Source organism: Macrobrachium rosenbergii, chromosome 19 (assembly GCF_040412425.1).
Source record: "Macrobrachium rosenbergii isolate ZJJX-2024 chromosome 19, ASM4041242v1, whole genome shotgun sequence".
Taxonomy (NCBI): Eukaryota; Metazoa; Arthropoda; class Malacostraca; order Decapoda; family Palaemonidae; genus Macrobrachium; species Macrobrachium rosenbergii.
The window spans coordinates 504,971-527,029 of NC_089759.1; the positions used below are offsets into that span (position 1 = coordinate 504,971).

General features: G+C 49.7%; 1 protein-coding gene across 1 annotated transcript in view; it reads left to right on the top strand.

Annotated features, from left to right (window-relative positions):
• The window catches only part of LOC136848545 (RNA cytidine acetyltransferase-like), a 427,260-nt gene that overhangs the window by 12,230 nt on the left and 392,971 nt on the right, over positions 1-22,059 (top strand). Inside the window, exon 2 of the mRNA XM_067120821.1 lies at positions 16,833-16,921. Coding sequence (XP_066976922.1) covers positions 16,833-16,921 — 89 coding nt within the window. The remainder of the gene's footprint in view (positions 1-16,832; positions 16,922-22,059) is intronic.

The following is a 22,059-nucleotide window of genomic DNA, read 5'->3' on the forward strand; positions in this document are numbered from 1 at the left end:
TGTGTCCTGGGGTGGGAGGAAAAAAGTGTAATTCTTTTAGATCTAGAGTCGATGTGGACCCACACGCTCTCTGCACATCTTGCAGGGGCGGTGTGTGTTCACGCGACTCTACTTGTGATGAGTGTTGTTTGTGGTCCTCCGAGCAATGGGGCAAGTTCGAAGGGAGGAGATCTTACCGTCGTAAGCCTGCCAAGGAGTCGTCCGAGGGAAATACGACCCCGTTGGTGGCCGATGTTTTGGGTTCGTTTCTACCTCCCAGCGAACTTCCTCTTCTTGCTCCCCTCTCCCTCGGGTGAGGATTCCCCTCCCTTCCTCTTACGTTTCTTCGTTTGTGGAAGGGCACGGGGAGAGTTGGACCAGCGGCTTCATCTCGGAAGTCTCTTCCTGTTCCGGAGGGGAGTTTTTCCTTCGGAGCGAAGTGGAGGCTTCTTCTATTAACCCCTGAATTTTGCTTCAGGTACCGGGCTTGATAGCCAGACGATGATACCAAGCTCACCCTGGCTGCACCTGGGGCCTACCTGGCTCGGCTCTGGAAGGTTTGGCTCCCATGGCCCCCCCTCCAGTTACGACCCACACGGCAGCAACAGCCACTACCACGACTGTCACCTTCTCGCGGTTTGTCCAGATGCCAATTTCAGTTGCTTCGCATCTGGACACCCAGGTATCGGCGTCATCCGCGGGCCAGCACGCTGTTCCTCTGCCACCTGGCTTTCTGGCACCATTCTCGCGCACTGGCCCTTCCTACATGGTGACGCCATCGCACCCGTGCCATGTGACTGACTGTTGCTGCCCCCGTTGCTGAACATGGCCTGGCCTTGGATACGGTTCCTCGTCCTGTCTCTCCAGCCCGGCCCTTCGTCTGCCTCAGTTCCCTTTCCAGCGACCTTGGCGCGGCCCGCACTCAGATCTACATCGTGGGGGAGGGCGGCGCTTGCATCCCTGGCCCCGCCCACTTCAGTTCCTGGCCGACACGCGGCTCTCGCTGCCCAGGCAATTGCTGGTCCGAGCTCCGCCGTCTCTGCCCGGGTTGCACCTTCTGCTGTTGTGGCCCCTCCCGCTGTTCCTGTTCCTGCTGTTCCTGAGTCCGCATCCTCGCTTTCCTGGATTGGTGATCTGACTGCTTTCCTGAAGCAGATGGTGAAGAAGAAGAAGAAGAAGAAGAGGTCTAGGAAGGTGTCGTCGCCGTCTTCATCTTCGTCTTCATCGTTGTCGCATCTGTGCTTCTTCCTCTTCTTCTTCTTCTTCTTCCAAGGCCTCAAGAAGAAGAAGAAGTCTGTCTCTCCCCCTAAGAAACCTCGTACTGAGATTTCTAAGGGTCTGCCTCCTTCCACACAGAAGGCAGTGGGTTCTCTCGTTGGTTCTTCCCGATCTTCGGATCAGGGAACCGCTGTTCCGCCTCCGGGCCAGGGGCAGCGGGAGCCAAGGGTGTGCAGACCAAGGTCGGCACTCTCCCCACTGCGCCTAAGAAACCTCCTGCTTCTAAGGCCAGCGAGACCGCGTGGACTCTCGTTCGCGAGTTGTTCCAGTACCGGGTCTCCAAGGAGACCAGGATACCCCAGTCTGTTACGGTGGACACTTCTCGCCGTACAGACCAGGGCGTGGGGCGAGAGAAAGAGCCGGGCATGCAGGTGCCCTCCTCTTCCTGCTGGCACTCCATCCAGTGCCAGGTCAGGTTCCCGGGATAATGCTTCAGCTCCGAGGCCGAGTGCATGGAGTAACAGGGAAGAAGTCCCTGCTCAGTCTTCCTGAGAGGCTTCGGCCTCGAAGAAGTCTGGGGCGCGTCCTAGAGGACAGCAAGCTCGCGCCAGCCAGCCGCTGCTGCTTCGACTCCTCCCAGTCCCAGGCCACGCCCACGCCGCCAGACTGGCTCAGGGGAGGCAAATGCGCTGCTCGACTCGTGTGAGCCGCTCCGCTCTCCTCGGGAGACCGCTTTCACCTGGGCTGAAACGTTCTCCCCGACCTGAGGGCCCGTCATCACCGCTGGTTGGTGACCGCCCTCGGCCTGCTGCCTCTGCTGGTTCTGCCAGTAAAGGCAGTGGGAGCGCCCGATCTTCCTCGCCTGTCCCCTCCGCTCCTTCGGTCTCCTCCAAAGGGCGTGAGTCGGAGAGGAGGAACTCTGGGGAGTGTTCTCCTCAGAGTTCAACTGCATGGGGGTATGTTCCTGGCTCGGTCCTTGGCTCGACCAGGTCCTATGCCCGTGTAGTTCAGGAAGATCCTCAGGGGTCTGCCGAGGTTCTCCCTCCTGCAGGAGGAGAGTAGTTCGGGAGGATCGCACCTGGAAGGACTTGAAGGTCCTCTGCCCCAGGATGCGGACACCCCAAATACAGAGGACTTTTTCGGAGGTTATCGCGCTGATTCGTCGGCACAATGACCTCAGGGAAGGGACCATGTCCTTCGCGCCTCGAATCCTTCTGGGGTCCTAAGAAGGAACCCAAGGCTTCGGTGGGGCTGCCGTGGTCCACGCTTGCCGAGGGGGTACTCGATCAAGTGAACAGTCTTGTGTCTGGGCAAGACAGTTCCCTTCGATCGAGCCGCTCGGAGAAGCTTCTTCCTCCCCCTCTACCTCGTCAGAAGCGTTTTTACTCTCCAGTGGAAGGAGCGTTGCTGACTAAACAGGTTGACCCGGACCTGACTCGTCTGGATCCGGGTCTTTCGTTGCAGCAATTGTCGGCAGAGAATGTTCTCTCCCAGCAAGAAGCTGCAACCCTGGAAGCCACCGCCATGGCGGCCTTTCCGCAGTCTCCTGGCTCGATCTGTGGTCCTTCACAGTATCGAAGGTAGCCGCTTCCTCAGGCGCTATCGCACCTGGGGAGGACTCTGCTTTTGGGAGACTGTGCCAGTCTGGAGGTAGGGCTATTTCCTACCTTGCCCACCAGACTGCAAACCTGTGGGCAAACTTGGTGTTAAAGCGAAGAGACGCCGTTCTCTCTCGCTTTGCCAGGTCTGTAGGTCCCGAGTCAGCAGTCGCTCTGTTGGAATGGACCGTTGCTGGGTTCCCCTCTCTTCCCTAGAGAGTTGGTGGATGCCAGGTGGACAAACGCCGTGCCGTGATGAGAACAGCGACCGGCTTGTCCACCAGGCAGTGGCCAAGACCTCCGGTCTTCTCGTTCCACTGCAGCCAGGCCTTCGGGCCAGGCTGGCTCTTCCTTGGCCCCTAAGAAGTCCCAGTCTTCGAAGGGGTCCTGAGGAAACACCCAGTGTTCTTCTTCCTCGAAAAGGGGGGGTTACTTCCGTCCTTTTCAGCCCCCTTTCCAATCCGGTAGAGGGGGCAAGGGTAAGAAGAAGAAGGGGAAACGCTAGGGGCTGCGTTCCCCCCCAGAAGCTGCCAAAGGTTAGGGGGTGCCTCTCGAGCCATTGGGCAACGTGGCAGCGACACGGAGCCGAGACCTGGATAATGGATGTCCTTCGGGAGGGATATCTCCTACCCTTCGAGTCTCGGCCTCCCCTCACCTACACTCCGGTCCATCTCCAAACTTATCTTTCAGGTTCGTTGAAGGACATCACACTACAGCAAGAAGTGCAAGCCATGCTGAGCAAGAATGCTGTAGAAGTCGTGTCGGACCAGTCTCCAGGCTTTTACAGCCGGATCTTTCTCGTAGAGAAGGCATCAGGGGGATGGAGACCAGTCATAGACCTCTCTCCCTTGAACCGTTTCCTTCGCCAGACTCGGTTCACGATGGAAACAGCACGATTGGTGCTGGCCTCCATCAGGGAGAACGACTTCATGCTTACGGTGGACTTGAGGGATGCGTGTTTTCAAATACCCATCCATCCGTCCTCGCGCAAGTACCTCCGCTTTATCCTCGGGAGTCGGTCTTCCAATTCAGGGCACTTTGCTTCGGGCTCGACCGCTCCCAGGTGTTCACAAGAGTGTTCTCTCTCGTGTCAGCTTGGGCCCACTCGCACGGGATACGTCTGCTGAGGTTCTCTGAGGTATCTCGGCGACTGGCTGTTGCTACAGGACAGGGATCGTCTCCTCGAGTTTTGCCAGGATCTAGGGATCGTGGTAAATCTGGAGAAGTCAGATCTCACCCCCAAGCAGAGGACAAAATACCTGGGCATGCTGATAGACACGGTGGCAGCAAAGTCTTTCCCTCGGACTCTCGTATCAGCAAGTTCAGGAGGCAGCACAGTTGTTCCTGCCTCGACAGGAGCAACCAGCTCGGCAATGGCAAGTCGTCATCGGTCACCTGTCGTCATTGGAAAAGCTAGTTCCTCACGGGCGTCTTCACGCAGCGGTCTCTCCAGTGGAGACTAAAGGAGCTCTGGTCCCAGTCCCGAGACCCCAGTCCTTCCTCATTCCTCTTTCCGAGGAAGTGAGAAAGGACCTCCACTGGTGGTTGGACGACAGGAACCTCTTAATAGGAGTATCCTTGCATACTCCCCCCGACATGCTTCTGTTCTCGGACGCATCGACCGAGGGATGGGGCGCACACCTGGAGGAGTTGCTGACTTCGGGAGTGTGGCACCGAGACGACAAGCACCTTCACATCAATATCCTGGAGCTCAAGGCGGCCTTCCTGGCTCTCCAGGAGTTCCAGGATCGAGTGATGGGACACTCCGTGGTACTGATGAGCGACAATACCATGGTAGTGGCATATGTCAACAAGCAGGGGACTGGTGTCCCATCAGCTTCATCAGTTGGCAATGCAGGTGCACGAGTGGGCAGTAGCTCACTCAGTAGAGCTGTCAGCCAGATACATTCCAGGCAAGAGGAATGTCGTGGCGGACAAGCTCAGCCGCCAGAGCCAGGTAGTAGGGACCGAATGGTCCCTCCATCAGGAAGGCTGTTCCGACCTGTGGGGCGTCCAGCCATCGATCTGCCAGGTCTTCTGTTCTGTCTTACTGGAAGGCCTGCGAGGACGCGTTCCAACACCTTTCCTCCATTCTGTTCTGATTCGCCGGGTGATCAGCCGAGTGATGATCACCCCGAATCTCAGAATGACTCTGGTGGCACCCAAATGGCCACAGGCCAATTGGTACCGGACCTGCTAGCTCTCCTCTCCGAGGCACCGAGAGAGATTCCCCTGGCCCAACCTTCTGCGTCAACCTCACGCAGAGCGGTTCCACCTGGCAGTGCATTCCTGTGTCTTCACGGCTGGAGGTTATCCACCATCTCTTGCGAGCGAGAGGCTTTTTCGCGCCCGCAGCAACAGAGATGGCTGGATACCTCAGAAGATCCTCCGCAGCGGTATACCAGGGAAGTGGTCCGTCTTCTGTGGTTGGTGTCGTCGAAGGGGTATCTCTCCGGTCAGAGCTACTGTTCAGCAGGTCGCGGACTTCCTCGTCTTCCTTCTCGCCGAGAAAGCTTCTCTCAATTTCAGCTGTAAAGGCTACCGGTCTGCCGCACTCGGCCTAGTCTTGCGGCTGAAAGGAGTAGACATCTCTCCTTCTTTCGAGATTTCTCTACTCATGAGAAGCTTCGAACGGTCTTGCCCACCCAGGGATCTCAGACCCCCTGCGTGGGATGTGACTCTCGTTTTAAGGAGCCTGACTCATGCACCCTGTTACGAGCCATTAAGAGAGTCGTCAGACAGGGATCTGACCCTCAAGACCGTTTTTCTTGCTTGCCCTGGCATCGGCGAAGAGAGTTGGCGAGCTTCACGGACTTTCCTTTGATGTAAAACACTCAAGGGGATGGGGATCAGGTTACGCTCGATTTCATCCCAGGATTTCGTGAGCGAAGACTCAGAATCCTTCGTCCCTGACGCACGGTTCGAGTCCTTCACGATCCCCTCCCTAGAGGACTTTGTAGGATAATGATCCAGACGAGATGCTACTGTGTCCTGTTAGGGTGCTGCGGCGCTATCTGAAGAAGACTTGGCACCTCCGGCCTGAGTGTCGACGACTCTTTGTTAGCACTGGCTCGACCAAGAAAGAAGTGTCCAAGAACACCATCTCTTTTTGGCTTCGTGAGAGACAATAAGGAGAGCGTACTCTGCTGCAGGAGAAGACGACACCAGTACGCTTCGTCCGAGAGCTCACGAGGTCCGCAGCATTGGTCCACCCCTCGCATTCCGGAAGAATATGTCGGTACCACAGGTGCTGAAGGCAGGTGTGTGGTCCCAACAGACTACCTTCACTTCCTTCTACCTCCGGGATGTTGCACACAAGTCCTGGACACTTTTTCCTTGGGTCCTGTGGTGGCTGCTCAACAAGTTGTGTAGCTTATCCAGCTCCCCTAACAGGACAGGTTGCATCTCGCCTATGTTGTACAGGTAAGTGATTGGGAGATGTTTGTTGAGTGACTGGCCTCTCTTCCTTCTCCCTATCCTAAGCTCTCTTCCCACGGGCAGGGAGCGGACGTGCCGTTACAAGCTGGACCGGGCGGTCGAGGCAGGTAAGCACATAATGTGAGCTTCCGTTCTATTCCTTTTCAGGTTATAGAAGCAACCCCCACTCCTTTCTCTTGCAAGGGGAGGAAGGAGTAAATGACTTTGAGACAAACACAATGCTTGTATTTGCCTTATTTTCATCCGACGTCAATTCTTCCTAGCCTACTTTGCATGAACTGACGTTTCCTCTTTCATGCAAAGGGTCCCAGAAGTCTGACATAGATCTTGCGTTTCTTACAACCCGATCTTTTGTCAGAGGCAGATTTTTCCCTTCCTCGCTCTTACGACCAGGAAGGAAGACAAGGTGGTGAACTCCAGTCAGTTCAGAGAGACTTTTTCAGATTCCTCCCTCCAATCAGTAAGTCTCCTAATGTAAAGGACCGAGGGTTTGTATATTGTGTCGGAACAAATAACAATTTTTGAAAGTAAATTGTATTTTTCCTAACTATACAAACCCGAGGTCCTTTACACTTTTTGCCTACCTCATGCCACCCCTCAATCTGTACCTGGGCCAAAAGGCAAATTGGAATGTTTACATCTGGGCAGGCGGTGCTCCCGCCTCCCGGTAGTAACTGCCTAACCACCTTGTTGAAGTTCAACGGCCGTTTTCCAGCCTACGCCTGAAAGTAATCTCCTAATGTAAAGGACCTCGGGTTTGTATAGTTAGGAAAAATACAATTTACTTTCAAAAATTGTTATATTTATATATGATAATGATATTTTTTTCATTTCTGATGGTTGCATACTAAACTTCAGTTTTCTTTAAAAAAGGAGCCAAAAATGAACTCTTAATGTTAAAAACTAAGCGAATGCGATTTTTTGAAAAAAACTTTTTTCTGCTTCAGCCAGTTACTAAACTCTCCAAAAACGCTCATCTGTATATGACAGACACTTTTGTAAATAGAGGCTCAATACGTTAGAGGGTTAATGAATTTTTGTGTATATATTACGTTTGTTTGATATTTTCATCTACATCATGCTTTTGAACCTCACCACTCAACTCTGCTGTGAGGTCTGTCCCACGTTATAATGTTTATTAAGCTTCTTCCTGTGCTTCTTTCCCTTCGGGCTGGAGTGGGGAGACTCAGTTGCCATTGGCGATTGATTTCCCAGGCAGGGTTGGCACAGGGTGCTATTCCCTTAGACTTGGGCTTCTCCTTGTCTCGTCTCGGTAAGTTTTCGAGCTTGCTTCATGTTGAATTCTCTCTCTTTCTTAGGGAAGTAGTGTTTCGATCCCTGTGGCTTGTTTCCTCACCGTTTTCCCAGTGTATGGACCAGGGTTGATGAGCAGCAATGAGTTGGGAGTGTTCTTCCTGCTTTTCTATCGTCAGATGACTGTAGAAACAGGTAGTCATTTCTACCCTTCTCAATGCAATGCTCAAGGATCACACCAAGGGGTTTTTGCAAGACTCATTCACACAGACCGTTAGCTTTCATTACCCAGCCTACAGGTCAGATTAGGTTTGCTGACGATCCATGAGTGTTCTCCCTAAACTAAAATATAAAAATAAAGAGGGAACACTCCCTCACAGAGCATCGGAGTTACAAACTAATCAGCAACTAGCAAAGTTGATATCCTGCTGTGTGACTGGTTGTTACTAATTCTTCCAACCAGTAGGGTGTCATGCTATAAGCCAATCAGCATGGCGGTAACTCCTAAGTCGGAGACAGAAAAGACTGAGAAAAACGAATGAAATGATATTTTTCTGTTCTTACATTAACATTAATTTTTAAACATCTAACTTACCTGGTAGTTATAGATATAGCTTAAGTCCCTGACGTCACGGCAGAATTTCAAAAACTCGCGGCAATCGCCGATCGGTAGTCAGGTGAACCACCTGTGCGCCCTCTACCCAGGTACCTGGAACCATTCCAACTATTCCTCAGATCTTCCCTGCCGCTGTGTCGGTAACATCGATGGAATTTCGCTCATAGCCTGTGTTTTTTCGCAACTTATTTTGGTGAAGTACACTTTGGCTTGGCTTTCGCTTGTTCGCTTTTGGATTTTCTTATAACATATCTGACTTCATCGAGTGTGAAAATGTGTGTGGGGGATGCAAGCGGCTTGCTAAAGTCTCCTTGGATCCCCACTTAGTATGTCTGAAGAACGGGAATGAAAGACCGGCTCAGAAGAGCCAAGAGTACTGTTTCTCACTCTTCTTGATATAACCAGGGAATAGTTAATTCTTTTCCCCTTGATAACTATCCTATTGATCCTTCTCCCGTAGTGGTAGTCTCTGAACCCCCTACTGAAACAGGTAAGGACCCAATACTTAATGATTTGTTGGCTGCCATTCAGACCCTGGCCCAACAGGTAAAATCCTCTCAGAAGACAGGGATAATATGTGATCGATAATAAGAGATCTAAAAAATACAAGTGTTAATATGTTGTTAGTGCAAGTGCAGTGGAGGGTGCGACCGCTCGGTCCTGTTGTGCTCCTAGTCCTAGACCTCTTCCAAGCTCACCAACCCCTGTGAGAAGGAAAGTCGACAGACGAAGGGAGGCAAGAGGCTTTAGCTACCGAGCAGTCGTCCCCTCGAGCGTACCTGTTGACGTTTCCCAGGACGCTCACCCTCGCCATAGGAAAGACGAGGTTAAAGTGTTTTTCGTCCATTGGTTGCTGTACGTCAACCGGAGGAAGCTTTTGACCGATGTCGCACAGGCGGCCAGTTCTCAAGCAACCTCTAGGTTTGACGGGACAGCGTAAGTTAGAAGTATGGACGCCAGGACGCCGAGGATCGTCCGAGTCGTCGGAAGCTGGACGCCAGGACGTCGAACCGCCGAGAAGCTGGACGCCAGGACGCCGAGCGTTGAGAAGCTGGACGCCAGGATGTCAGACGTCGAAGCTGGACGCCAGGACGCCAGAAGTGTCGGCGTCAGTTAGACGCCAGGGCGCCAGGCATCATGAAGCTGGACGCCAAGACATTAAGCTTCAAGAAAATGGACGCCAACACACCAGGCGTCAAGAGACTGGAGGACGCCAGGCGTCAAGATGATATTTTGAAAGACGTCGCTACTTCCGTCTTCGGAAAATCGGAAGAAGAGAACGATAATATCTCGCATTCTCCTGTGAATCCTATTGTAGAGATTTCTGACGAAGACAATATAAAAGGCCATCAGCTTTTATCAGACTTGAAAAGGCTTATGAAGCTATTTTCGAAATTTTTTCCAGAGAAATTTATCCTGACTGCTCCTCGTTCCCGCCTTCAGAATTTACTCTTGTGAAGGTGTCTAAGAGGGCAGCATTTACAAAGAATGGATACTTTCGAAGGAGAAACAATGAAAGACAGCCTTTGTTTTTCCTCCAACCAAACTAGCTCAAGGTCTAGCGTTTAGTATCAAACTGGAGAATCGCTCGGACGCCTCGAAATACCTGCCCCTTCCCAGGAACCTTCTCGAATCTTGTTGACTCTTCTCGTCAGAAGCCATGGGGAAAATTGTTGGTCGATATCAGAATTGGACCACCCCCTCAAAAGAATTTGGAGATTTAGGAAGGAAGATGGAATTATTCAACACGACTGACACCGAAGAACTCATATATCTGATGTCGTGTATGGATAAAGGACTCGGAGATAGTTCCAACGAATCAACTGCACCTTTCTCAACGGGACTCCTGAAGAAAAGGGCCCATCTTTGCTCTTTCCTGGCTAATGGGGTCATGTCCAATCAAAATCAGAATTGATTTATACCTCTTTTTTTCCTCTCACCCCTTCTCTCAAGGTTTGGTATAGAGGCCTTTTCATCTTTGGCCCAGAAAACCACGTAAGATTTAATATCTAAAACAGCAAGAAAAGTCCTACCTACGACTTTCATCGCTAAAAAGAGTAAGGCTGAGGTTCCTGTGTTTCAGGTATCTCAGCTCTTTCGTGGTCAGCCCTCCGATAGAGGTTCCTCTAGGGCAGGTAGATGAATGACGACGAGAAGAGGCTCTACACAGGGAAGAAGGAGGACCTGCCTTTCTTCTCCTGCAGACTGCGGTAGGAGCCAGACTGTCCAGCCTGAGTAGGCCCCCTCTAGTAACAAGACAATTCCGACCTTTCTGCCAAATGCAACGACAGAACCAAGGCAAAGGTTCTACAGCAACAAGTGTCTATGATGTTGCAAAAGGAGACCAGACAGAGAGTTCAGGATCCGAATTCCCCAGGATTCTACATTCGGTTATTCCTGATCCCCAAATGCTTGGGGGGTTAGAGACCGGTGCTAGACGGGATTGCACTCAACTTTTTTGTGCAATAAACAAAGGTCGCTATGGAAACGACAAAATCGGTTCTAGCAGCGGTCAGACAGCATGACTGGATGGCCTCACTGGACCTCCAGGATGCGTATTTTCACATCCCCATGCACCCGATCTCCAAGAATTTTCTGAAGTTCGTCCACGGGAAAGGTTTTCTAGTTTCGGTCTCTCTCTTTCGGCCTAAACAGACAAGGTTGACGTCTGGCTCTGGAGCCGAGACCTCTCAAGAGCAAGTTACCCAATATTGAGGGACGTCATGATAAGACTTCATAGACTACAGATTGTAGCCACAGCAGCAGCCCGGAGCTCTTCCCTTCCAGCCCCAAAGGTAGCTCTCCTACTAAGAACAAACGTAGACAGTTCTATTCAGTCAGGATACCAGGCTGCAAGAGCGTGGCGGACACTGTGCTGCCTTCCGTACATCCTCCTCTTCCTCCTTCGGATTGGTACTGCGTCTGCTGAACCCTCCACGGTCCATTATTGACGATGAGGAGGAAATAATTGCCGTAGTTGAGGCTTCCCAGCCTGTCCCCAACAGCAGGAAGCCCCGCATATAGCTTTACTATAAAATATGCAGCAGACTTTGTCTTCCCTGGTGCAAGCGTGACAACCAGGCAAAGAGAAAAAGGATAATAGACGTCCAACTAAAGCTTCTAGACGTCCAGAAGTTTAAGACGCTGAACGTAGTGAATGAAACTCTAGACGCTGGATGCAGTGGCGTCAAGCATCTAGGAGTGAAACACCATGATGACAAGCGCAATGAACCCAAGACGCCAAGCGCCAAGGCATTGGGCGCCAGGACGCCAGGCTTCAAGATATTGGAAGCCAAGACGTGGAGTTAGCTCAGGCTCCCTTCCCACAAGATGCACTGGCATCAAGCGCCTAACAAAGAATTAGGTCTACTGATAAACAGATAGAAATCTCAGCTGATCCCATCCCAAGAGGTTTCTATGCCTTAGGATGAAGATTCAGAGTCAGGATTTTCGGGCTTTTCCGTTTATTGCAAAGACAGGACAAGCCTCAAGAAAATTTCAGAACTTTATAAAGAGACAGTCATGCTTGGCAAAGGAATGGATGAGTCTGCTGGGAACCCTTTCCTCGCTGGAACGGTTTGTCTCCTTTGAGAGGTTAATTTTATGCCCGTTACAGTTTCATCTAAATCGGAACTGGGACAAGGAAATAGAACTGGAGACCAAGTGCATCCCCATTTCGGAACCAATAAGACCGTATTTGTAGTGGTGGAACGTCCCCGTCAAGCTCCAGGAGGTCCCTTCTCTATATTAGAGGAACCCAGACCTAGTGTTGTTATCCGACGCGTCGGACTCAGTATGGGGAGCAACACGAGGGAAATAAAAAGTCTCGGGCTCCTGGACCAGAGAGCAGGAGAAGTTAAACATCAATTAGAAGGAACTAACTGCAATCCTTCTAGCTCTCAGGGAGTTCAAACACAGTGGGGAACAAAGAGGTGCAGGTCAACACCGACAACACGGCAGCGTTGGCCTACATCAGCAAACAAGGGGGCACTCACTCCAGGTCTCTATACGAGACAATAAGAGAATCTCTTCTTTGGGCAAAGGAGGAGAATGTAAAACTAGTAACCCACTTTATCCAAGGGGAGAAAAAATGTGAGGGCGGACATTCTGAGCAGGAAATAAAGTCCTCTCAAAAGAATGAACGCTACATCAGGACTTTGGGACGTCCTTGCATAGATCTCTTCGCCACAGCGCAAACGAAGAGGTTGGACACTTACTGCTCTCCAGTACCAGATCCCGGGCTATATACATAGACGCGTTCCTGGTGGACTGGTCCAACTTGGACGTGTATGCATTTCCCTATTTCAAGATAATACACAGGGTACTGAAAAAATTTGTGTCACATGAGAGGACCGAATGACCCTTGTGGCCCCTTACTAAACGACAAGAGATTGGTTCCCAGAAGTACTGGATTGGATGGTGTGGACATCCCGAGTAGCCTACCTCAGAGAGTAGATCTACTCAAACAACCCCACTTGGAAAGATATTACCAAAACCTACAAGCGCTACTAGTAACTGCTTTCGACTATCGGAAAACTCACAAGAGCCAGAAGTTTTTCGAAGGAGGCAGCTAGCGCTATCGCAAATCAAGGAAGTTATCCACCATTAAGGTATACCAATCCAAGTGGGAGGTATTTAGAGGATGGTGCAAGGACAACCATGTGTCCTCTTCCAATATTTCTGTAACCCAAATTTGTATATAGAGAACTTACCAGCATGGAACCTAGACGTGGTCCTAAGGTTCCTCATGGGGAGTAGGTTCTGATCCCTTGCAGAGGACATCTTTAAAGGACCTCACCATGAAAACTCTTTTCTTGGTCAGTTTGGCCGCAGAAAAGAGTTAGTGAGATACATGCTCTCAGCAAGAATATAGATTTTATACAAGGCAAGGCAATCTGCTCACTGCAACTAGGCTTCCTTGCAAAAATGAATACTGTCACAACCCCTAGCCCAGAACGTTCGAGATTCGAACCTAACGGACATAACAGGGGAGGAGAGAGAGAGTCCTATTCCCGGTAAGGGCTCTAAGGCTCTACCTGGATAGGACAAAGGACTTAAGAAGGAATTCAGAAGGGCTTTGGTGCTCAGTCAAAAAGCTCTCTGTATAGATGTCGAAGAATGCTCTGTTTTATTTTATCAGAAAGTTGATAAAAGAAGCACATATGGAATGTAGAGAGATAGACTACAAGATTCTGAAAGTAAAGACGACGAGGTCAGGGCAGTAGCAACCTCTGTAGCTCTTAAACAGAACAGGTCCCTGCAGAGTATCTTGGACACGACCTTCTGGAGAAGCAAGTTAGTATTTGCCTCTCACTATCTAAAACAAGTCAAGACATTATGCGAAGATTGCTATACGCTGTGCCCGTTTATAGCATCTAATTCAGTAATGGGAGAGGGGAATACCCCTACAATCCCATAAACCAATACCCTTTTTCTTACCTTGGAATTGAGAATTTTTATGGTTGTCCAGTCTTCCGCAATCATTGGGATGAAAGTTCCTTGGTAGAGCCCGGAACAAGGGTATTGAGAGGAGGTCTAGTCACATAGAGGTTATACACCGTTGACAGCCCCTAGAGATTTTCAGCCCCTGGGTGGATCGCTGGATCTCTTTAAGGAATGCAGACATAATGAGAGGGAGTTCATTGAAGTCAGCTTCCTTAATCCAATCCCATAAAAATAATACCCTTTGTTCTTGCCTTGGAATGGTTGAAATTTGATGGTTGTTTGTGAAGATTGAACGCAGTCTTCCACAATCATTGATTTTAGTCAGATGATCATTTTGTTCCTTGGTGACGCCCGAACAAGGGTATTATAGGTTGTCTGTCACATAGAGGTTGGTACACCGGTTGGCAGCTCCTAGAGGTCTTCAGCCCCCTGAGTGGATCGCTGGACCTCTTAAGGAATACAGACATAATGAGGCGGAGTTCATTGAACTCAGCTTCCTTAATCCAATTCCATAAAACAATACCCTTTGTTCTTACCTTGGAATGGTTGAAATTTTATGGTTGTTTGTGAAGATTGAATGCAGTCTTCCACAATCATCAATTTTAGTCAAATGATCATTTTTGTTCCTTGGTGGCGCCCGGAACAAGGGTATTATAGGTTGTCTGTCACATAGAGGTTGGTACACCGGTTGGCAGCTCCTAGAGGTCTTCAGCCCCCTGAGTGGATCGCTGGACCTCTTAAGGAAAGCAGACAAAATGAGGGAGTTCATTGAAGTCAGCTTCCTTAATCCAGGTAAGGACCTTAAGTTGGTTTATTAACCCTTAAGCAAATTCCAACGATGTTGGCTGTCTCTGACCCTCCACCAAAGGTGTCAATCAGCTATATATATAACTACCAGGTAAGTTAGATGTTTAAAAATGATATTTTCATAATAAAATAAATTTTTGAACATACTTACCTGGTAGTTATATATAATTAAATTCCCACCCTCCTCCCCTCTAGAGACTAGGGGCATGGAAGATCTGAGGAATAGTTGGAATGGTTCCAGGTACCTGGGTAGAGGGCGCACAGGTGGTTCACCTGACTACCGATCGGCCGATTGCCGCGAGTTTTTGAAATTCTGCCGTGACGTCAGGGACTTAAGCTATATATATAACTACCAGGTAAGTATGTTCAAAAATTTATTTTATTATGAAAATATCATATTTGAAAATTAGGAAATAATTTATTTATCATACAAAACAAATAAACATATTTTACATATGCATAAAAAATCTCTGTCTTATCTGAAAGTGAGAGAGAGAGAGAGAGAGGTTGAACTGAGGTGTTTATGTACATTGGTAAGCTGTTTTGTGAATTTGCAGGATTTTAATGTAGCATTTTATTGATATTTTGCTGTTTACACTAATATTAATATTTTAAAATTAGTAAAAAGTGTATTTAGTCATGAAAATAAAAAGAAAATATGGTAATTAGTGAATGTTGATATGTGAAAAAATTTGTAAATTAGTGAATTTTCCTCATTATAATTGGAGATAATTTCCACAGAAAAATCAGTGAGTAACTGAAGCTATGATTACTGATCTGTGAGTAAGCGGGGACCCTCTGTAATGGCAATTGTCTCTGCCAGGCAGTGTCCTACAGGATCTCGGTCATATAGGGAATGGCGGTTGAACTTGCATGTTCAGTTGGCCCTCTCTTCTTTGGGACAGCAGAGGTCCAACTCCATTTTTTCCCATGAAACTTTCCACACCTCTGCTCCAGTTGGGAGTTTCGTCTCACTGTAATCACTCTTTCTTTGTTGGAAAAGTAGTAAGGGGAAGAAGATAAGGGGGAATGTAATAGCAGCATTTTTTCTTTGGCTACCATTTGTAAGAGTGTCAGTCTTTTGAGTCCCCTTCAACTCTTACCTTTTCTGGTCCATATTCCTCGCCTTATGTGTGGCTTGCAATGGGACCTAACCCTTAGAGGGGTTGTGTGGTGCTGAAAATTGGCACTAGAAGTCAACAGGGAGCAACTTCTCTTCTTGTGGGGGACTAAAAGAATGAGTATTTTTCAAATATGCATTCTAATCATCTTGGAAACAGCTCAACTTCATTCCCTGGGAGGAAGGTATTTCACTGGGACTTTCAATCAACTTTCCCAAGGTCTAACAAAGAGTGTACGTTGGTTTCAACTTATACCGTTTCATGAGGGCTATACTGGATGTTTTCAGAGAGATTTTTCATGGCAAACTTACTGCATTCTCGAGTTCAGTGGTGCTGAACATTGAAATTCTTGCCATCTTTCCTGACCAGAGAGTGAACACATGGGTTGCTGGTTTATGGCAGCAACGAGTCTTTTCATAAGGATTCTTGCGTTAGCAAAGTTAGGGAGACTGCACTCAAGTTCCTGTTGAGGTTGTCACTGTTCTTTAGTTCTTTGTAGAGATGGGTTCTGAGAACAACTTAGCCTCCTCACACAACTTAGTATCATGAAGTTGTGTCTTCAGGTGGCTGAGACTGTGACAGGATAACAGGAACTGTACATGGGAATGCCAGCTAGTTTCCCCCAGGGATGCTGTCATGATCGAATGCATCCAGTGAGAGGTATGAGACACTTCAGGGCATTGCTTAGAGTAGTGATTCTCTCTTTAGAGCTGGCAACTAGATCCTTTTGACACCAGCCCTACAATTGGAGACAGGTAACAGGGACAATGGCAAGGGAGTAACCTGAGATTCCAGGTTCTGAGCCTACGCCTGGCTACCATTTTGCATAACTGGGAGCTCTCCATGCTAACTTTGGTTTAAGCATAGAGAAAAGGTTCTTTCCTAACATACAAACATGAAGTTCTTTACATTAACAGCCCACCTCAACCATCGCTCATTCCGGTATCTGGGCCGTAAGGGAAAGCGGAGTGCAGACTGGCAGGTGGATGGGGCTTCCCCTACCCGTCAGTAGTTAGTGACCTGGTCTGAAAGTTTAAATGGCCATTCCAGCTCACGTTCGCAAGCAAAATCATATGTAAAGAACTTCAGTTTTTATGTTAGGAAAAATGCTAATTACTTGAAAAATGTTCTGTTTTGTTTGTATTTTTGTACTTTTTGTTTCATTCATTGTGTCAAGTTTTGGTAAGGCAATTCATATGGTTTTATTTTTCATGATGTTTATAGTTTTTATCAGTTTCATCCTGTTGATGAAGTTATCTACCTCAGAAAAGTCTTTGCAATATTATCCATCACCAAGTTAAGATTTCCAAGTAGCCACCTTATTACTGAGACTGTACTGACATTGTATTTTTTCAGATAATGGTAATTCACCATTTAATGAGTAAGGCAGCAAATGAACGTCCATCAGTTTTGTGGTGTCATAAGAAGGGTTCAGATGTTCCTAGGTAAGTATTTTACCCCTTTTGTATATTGAACATTCATGATAGTTGGTCAAATGACAGTGAAGTGTACGTTATTTAGAAAGCTTGATGTATGGCATGCCATTTAGTTACAGTATTTACTTTATGAAGTAATAGTCCAGGTAGAATACTTATATTTTATTATTTTTCGTTGTATTGCTTAGTAATTATCGTCTTTGCACATTGCAGGGTGAATTGGAATCTGGGTGTTTGTGAGTGATAATTGATTTTGGGTGTCGGTGGCACAATTTTTAGCTGTTGGGTTATCTCAGGTGTTCCATTTGGTTCTGTATGCTGGGTGGTAATCATGAAACTAGTGTTCTGAAACCATGGTGTGTCCATTCCCCATTGTTTCATGGTTTTTTACGGTCTTTTGTCTTTATTTTATGAAAGGTTTTCTTTGTATGGGTTTTGACACGTAATGAATTCCCTCCATTTTCTTTTAACTTGTGTTTGTTCCGACACAATATACAAACCCTCGGTCCTTTACATTAGGAGATACTTTCAGGTGTAGGCTGGAAACGGCCGTTAAACTCTTGAACAAGGTGGTTAGGCAGTAACTACCTCCAGGTAGGCGGGGGATACCCGCCTGCCCGGATGTAAACATTCCAGTTTGCTTTCGGCCGTCATGCGTTGCTGACGTGTTTTTCGTTCTCTCTGCTGACTGTCGTTAAGCTCTTATTATCGGTGGGATCTTTCTGTATTTTTGTTTATATATTGCGTGTGTTTGATATTTGCAATACAAACCCACGATTTGTGATAACCTTGTGTAAGCCGCCGTTCCCTGCCTGTGTCTTGGGTTTGACGGCCAAGGGCATAACTGGAGTACCGTAGCCAAGTGGTAATGCTTCTCTTCCAGCAGCCCTTTACGTAAATACTGAGGCGCCCCTGTACTTTCGGGATTAGTTTGGGACGCTTTTTCTTCACTTCCCTACATCCATCGGGACGTAAGATTAGTCCCTTCTTGGGCTTCCGCCCTCCGTGTAAGGGGCATCACTAATTTCTTCCTTCTTTGCTGAGTGTTTCTCGCTGCCTGCGCTTAGAGATTTGCGGGCTGAGTGGGAGGTTACGGGCGTCGTCGATAAGTTCCGCTTCCACGGCGCCCTTGGTGGCCTCCCCTCTGTCCTTTTTTCTCTTCCCGTAGGTTCTTCCTTCTCCCCTTAGTAGATCTCTCTCCTTCGCCCTCTTCGCTCGCTCGTCGGGCGAAGACCGGGGTGGGGGGGAGCGATCGAACAACCTCGTCTAGAGTAACTCCTAACGCTGCGTAGGGCTGTTCCCCTTGTAGCGGAGGAGCCTCCCTCTACTAATCATATTTGTTTTTCTTTCAGGTTGACAGTGAGCATTGCAGAGACAGCAGTAGTTGGCTGGATACCATATATCAAGAATATCTTGCATGAAGCAGTCCCGACATTCATTCAGTGTTGCTTCGGGATCGACCACAATACCTGATTAGATGACATATTTCCACGTCGGGATCGCTCTGACTCTGTTCCCGCCGATGTAGATCGATCGCTGTCATTGCTGGTTTTCATGTATGCTGTTGCAATGCTTCCTGCGTATCTGTGGTCTATCTGCTCCTGCTGTTCCCTGTGTTTTGCTCGTGTCAACTCTACGACAGTCTCTGGGCTGCTCTCCTGGTCTCCTGCCGCAGCCGCCCTGATCGCTCCTGTCGATGCTGGTGACTTTCAATGACACTCTGTCTGTTGCATTAGCTCCTGCCTTCCGAACAGCTAACGTAGCTCCTGCATCGAATGTCCTGATCGTGCCCACTTCTTCTCCTAGTGGTCGTGCCTAGGGCCACTTCCGTTGTGTTCCTGCCAGCTGCCCTGCCATCCTGTAGAAGACGTTGGCGTGAAGGGAAGGAAGTCGCCTTGTGGAAGTGACGTTCCTGGCCGTTGCATAGCTCCTGCTCTCCGAACCTTTGCCGTAGCTCCTGCATCGGCTGTCCTGATCATTCCTGCTGCTTCTGGCGGTCGTGCCCGGGTCCGCTTCCGTGCGTTCCTGCCAGCTGCCCCAGAGGTTACGATGTCCGCCATCCTGTAGAAGATGTCGGCGTGAAGATGTAGGAAGTGGTCCTGTTGAGGTGATGTTCCTGGCCGTTGCAGTAGCTCCTGCCCTCCGAACTGCTGCCATAGCTCCTGCATCGGCTGTCCTGATCATGCTTCTCCTGGTGGTGGTGTCCTGGCTGCGTCCGTTGTGTTCCTGCCGGACTACCCTGGAGGTTACGATGTTTCATGTCCACCATCCTGTAGAAGATGTCGGAGTGGAGATGAAGGAAGCTGTCCTGTGGAAGTAGCCACCGTCTTCTTCATCTTATCTTCGATTTCATCTTCTGCTGCGTCTTCCTTTCCTCTCCCGAGGTCCTGGGGTCCCGAGAATCGGACAGACCTCCATCGGCCGGAGAAGGATGCTGCTTCTTCCCTTGATGCCCTTGGACATTTAGGGACTGCCTCCTTCCGAGGAGGCAGTGGGTCTCTCGTTGGCTCTTCCCGACCTTCGGGTTAGGAAACCGATTTGCATAGCCCTGGGTTTTGTGTTTCGGAAGCCGCGGGCGCGCAGACCTCAGTTTGCGATCCCGTTCCCGAGTCTTAGAGGTTCCGCCTCTAAGATGGGGGCTGCTTCGGGCGCTCGTTCACGAGCCGCTCCGAGTGCTCGAGATTCTATGGAATATCGAGTATCCCGATCTGGTCTGGAGAGATTTTCCTGGGCCCAGTTCGGGAGCAGTGCGAGAGAAAGGGCCGAGGCACCCAGGTGTCTTGGTTCCTCTTCCTGCCAGCACCGCAAGCGCTCCCCGAGTGTTTGCCAGTGCTCGGTCGGGTTCCCAGCCTGGTGTCTCGATCCTCTCGGTTCGAACACCAGAAGAAGCAAGGAAGAGATTCACTTTGGGAGTCCTGCAGGACTTCTAAGGGACTGACTCTCTTCCGAAGACAAGTTGGCCTCGCATTTTCCTGTGGGATCTTGCGTTCTCCTGGGGATCTTGCGTTTTTGGGCTGCGAGCACGGCCTCTCGAGGCCATTCCCTCGTTGCCAGTCTTGGAAGTCTGCATCTAAGACTGGTTCTGTGCTTGGCTCTTTTTAATCTATTAGGTAACAAAGCAGCTGCTCCCGATTTTCGGAAGTCTTGTGGGTAGCTCAATTTATGAATCACGAACGCTCTCCTTCTGAGAGGCATAGGACGAGAGAAAGTGCCGAGACACCCAGGTGTCTGGTTGCCGGGACGCCCAGGTAGACACCCAGGTGTCTGGTTGCCGAGACACCCAGGTGTCTGGTTGCCGGATGCCCAGGTAGACACCCAGGTGTCTGGTTGCCGGACGCCCATGTGTCTGGCTGCCGGGACACCCAGGTGTCTGGTTGCCGAGACACCCAGGTGTCTGGTCGCCGGGACACCCAGGTGTCGGTGTGTACCGCGACGCCAGGTGTCTCAGGTGTCTCAATTCTGCCCGCCAGCTGCTTCGGTTGCTCGGGGGCTTCATTCTTGTGTTTCGAACTTTAGGGTTCGAGCATGCAAGATAGCAGACACAGAGAATTCCCTATGAACCTTCTTCTCGAGGGGCCTCGCCTCGGTCCTCTCGAAGGAGTTTAGAGTTCGGGAAACTAGCAATTGTTCACAGCAGACGAGTCTGGCCTGCCCAGTTATGAGTCTGGCTCTGGCTCGGCTCGACTTGGCTTGCCAGACTGGCTCGGCTCGACTCGACATGGCTTGCCAGACTGGCTCGGCTCGACTTGACTCGCTTGCCAGACTGGCTTGGCTCGTTTCGCCGCCCCATCTCGCCTGCCTCCCAGTCTGCCGCATACCGACCAGCTGGATCGCTTCTTCGTGATTGGCTCGGCTCAGCTCGGCCCTACTTGGTTTTTTCCGATTCGGGTTCTCGGCTATGCTCGAGTGAACTTTTTGCTCTTCCCAGGAAAGCACTTTGCCACGGCATAGGTGCTCTTCTTTCCCGTGTGGCAGTAATCTCCTTTGGTTGATTATTGCTCACGGTCCGCCTCCCTGCTTATCATTCTGGCAGGACAGGTAGGGCTACTCTTTTCTCCTCACCTGTTCTCTTCTCCTTTCGGTTGTTCCGAGAGGAGCAAGACGGACAGAGAGAGCTCCGACGAAATTTTCTTTCGGAGTTCAGCTGCCTGGCGTGCTTTGGGTGTCGGTCCCCGATTCTCTCGTATTATAACCAGGTAGCTGAGAAGGGTTTCATGGGATCTGTCAAGGTCTCCTCCAAGGGGAGAAGTACAGGGTTTCACGATCGGAACAGCGAGGGTCTTCCTCTTCAAGTTACGACGCCCCCGTGTTCTCGGGAACTTCGCGCCGATTCGCCGGGCGCGAGGATCCCCGGGACAGGACCGCTGCTCCCAATGAATAACCTTCATCACTTGCAACCCTTGCAGTTTCCGAGGGGCCGAGAATGTCAGGGACTGCCATGGTCCTGTCTTCCCGAGCGTTCTCGACCTGATGGATTCTTTTCTTCGATGGAGTTAATTCAGGTCGAAACACCAAACTTCCACCCCTGCCTCGGCAGAATATGAATTCTTCTTGCCTCGGAGGGTCTTGCTGACCACAGGTTTTTGGGCAATTCTGGTGCTAAGAAGAAGGACTTTGTCCCACCCGGATCTCCAGTTTCAGTAAGTCCCGAGTTGGCTCGACCCTTGGGAACGAACCTTTACTTGGTTCTGCCTTTCTCTTTCAGAGATTTGCCAGATACCCTGGTAATCAAGGTTCCCACCAGGGCACTGCCTTGTCCTTTGGACAATGGCCAAGAATTTTGGGTCTTAGTCATTTCAACTCGACCTTGGGTTCAAGCCAGCCCACCTCAACTCCTTAGCTAAGAAGTCCTAGGCTTCAGAAGAAGATTGCAACTGCTGATGCCTGGACAAAATGATGCTTATCGAGTCTCTGGACCTGGCAGCAACATTGCCGAGACCTGGGAATGGATTCCTTCAGGAGAAGTATCTATTTCCCTTAGGTCTCGGCAATTCTTTCCATCGATCTCTCATCCCACCACCTCTCCCGTGCTCCCGATTCGGGAAATGCCAACCGGCTAGAGCTAATTGTCTCGGTTCCCTGTCATCTTGCAGAAGCTTCCCCATGGTGGAAAATGGAAGTCTGCTTCCTTTTCCCTGTTCTTTCCT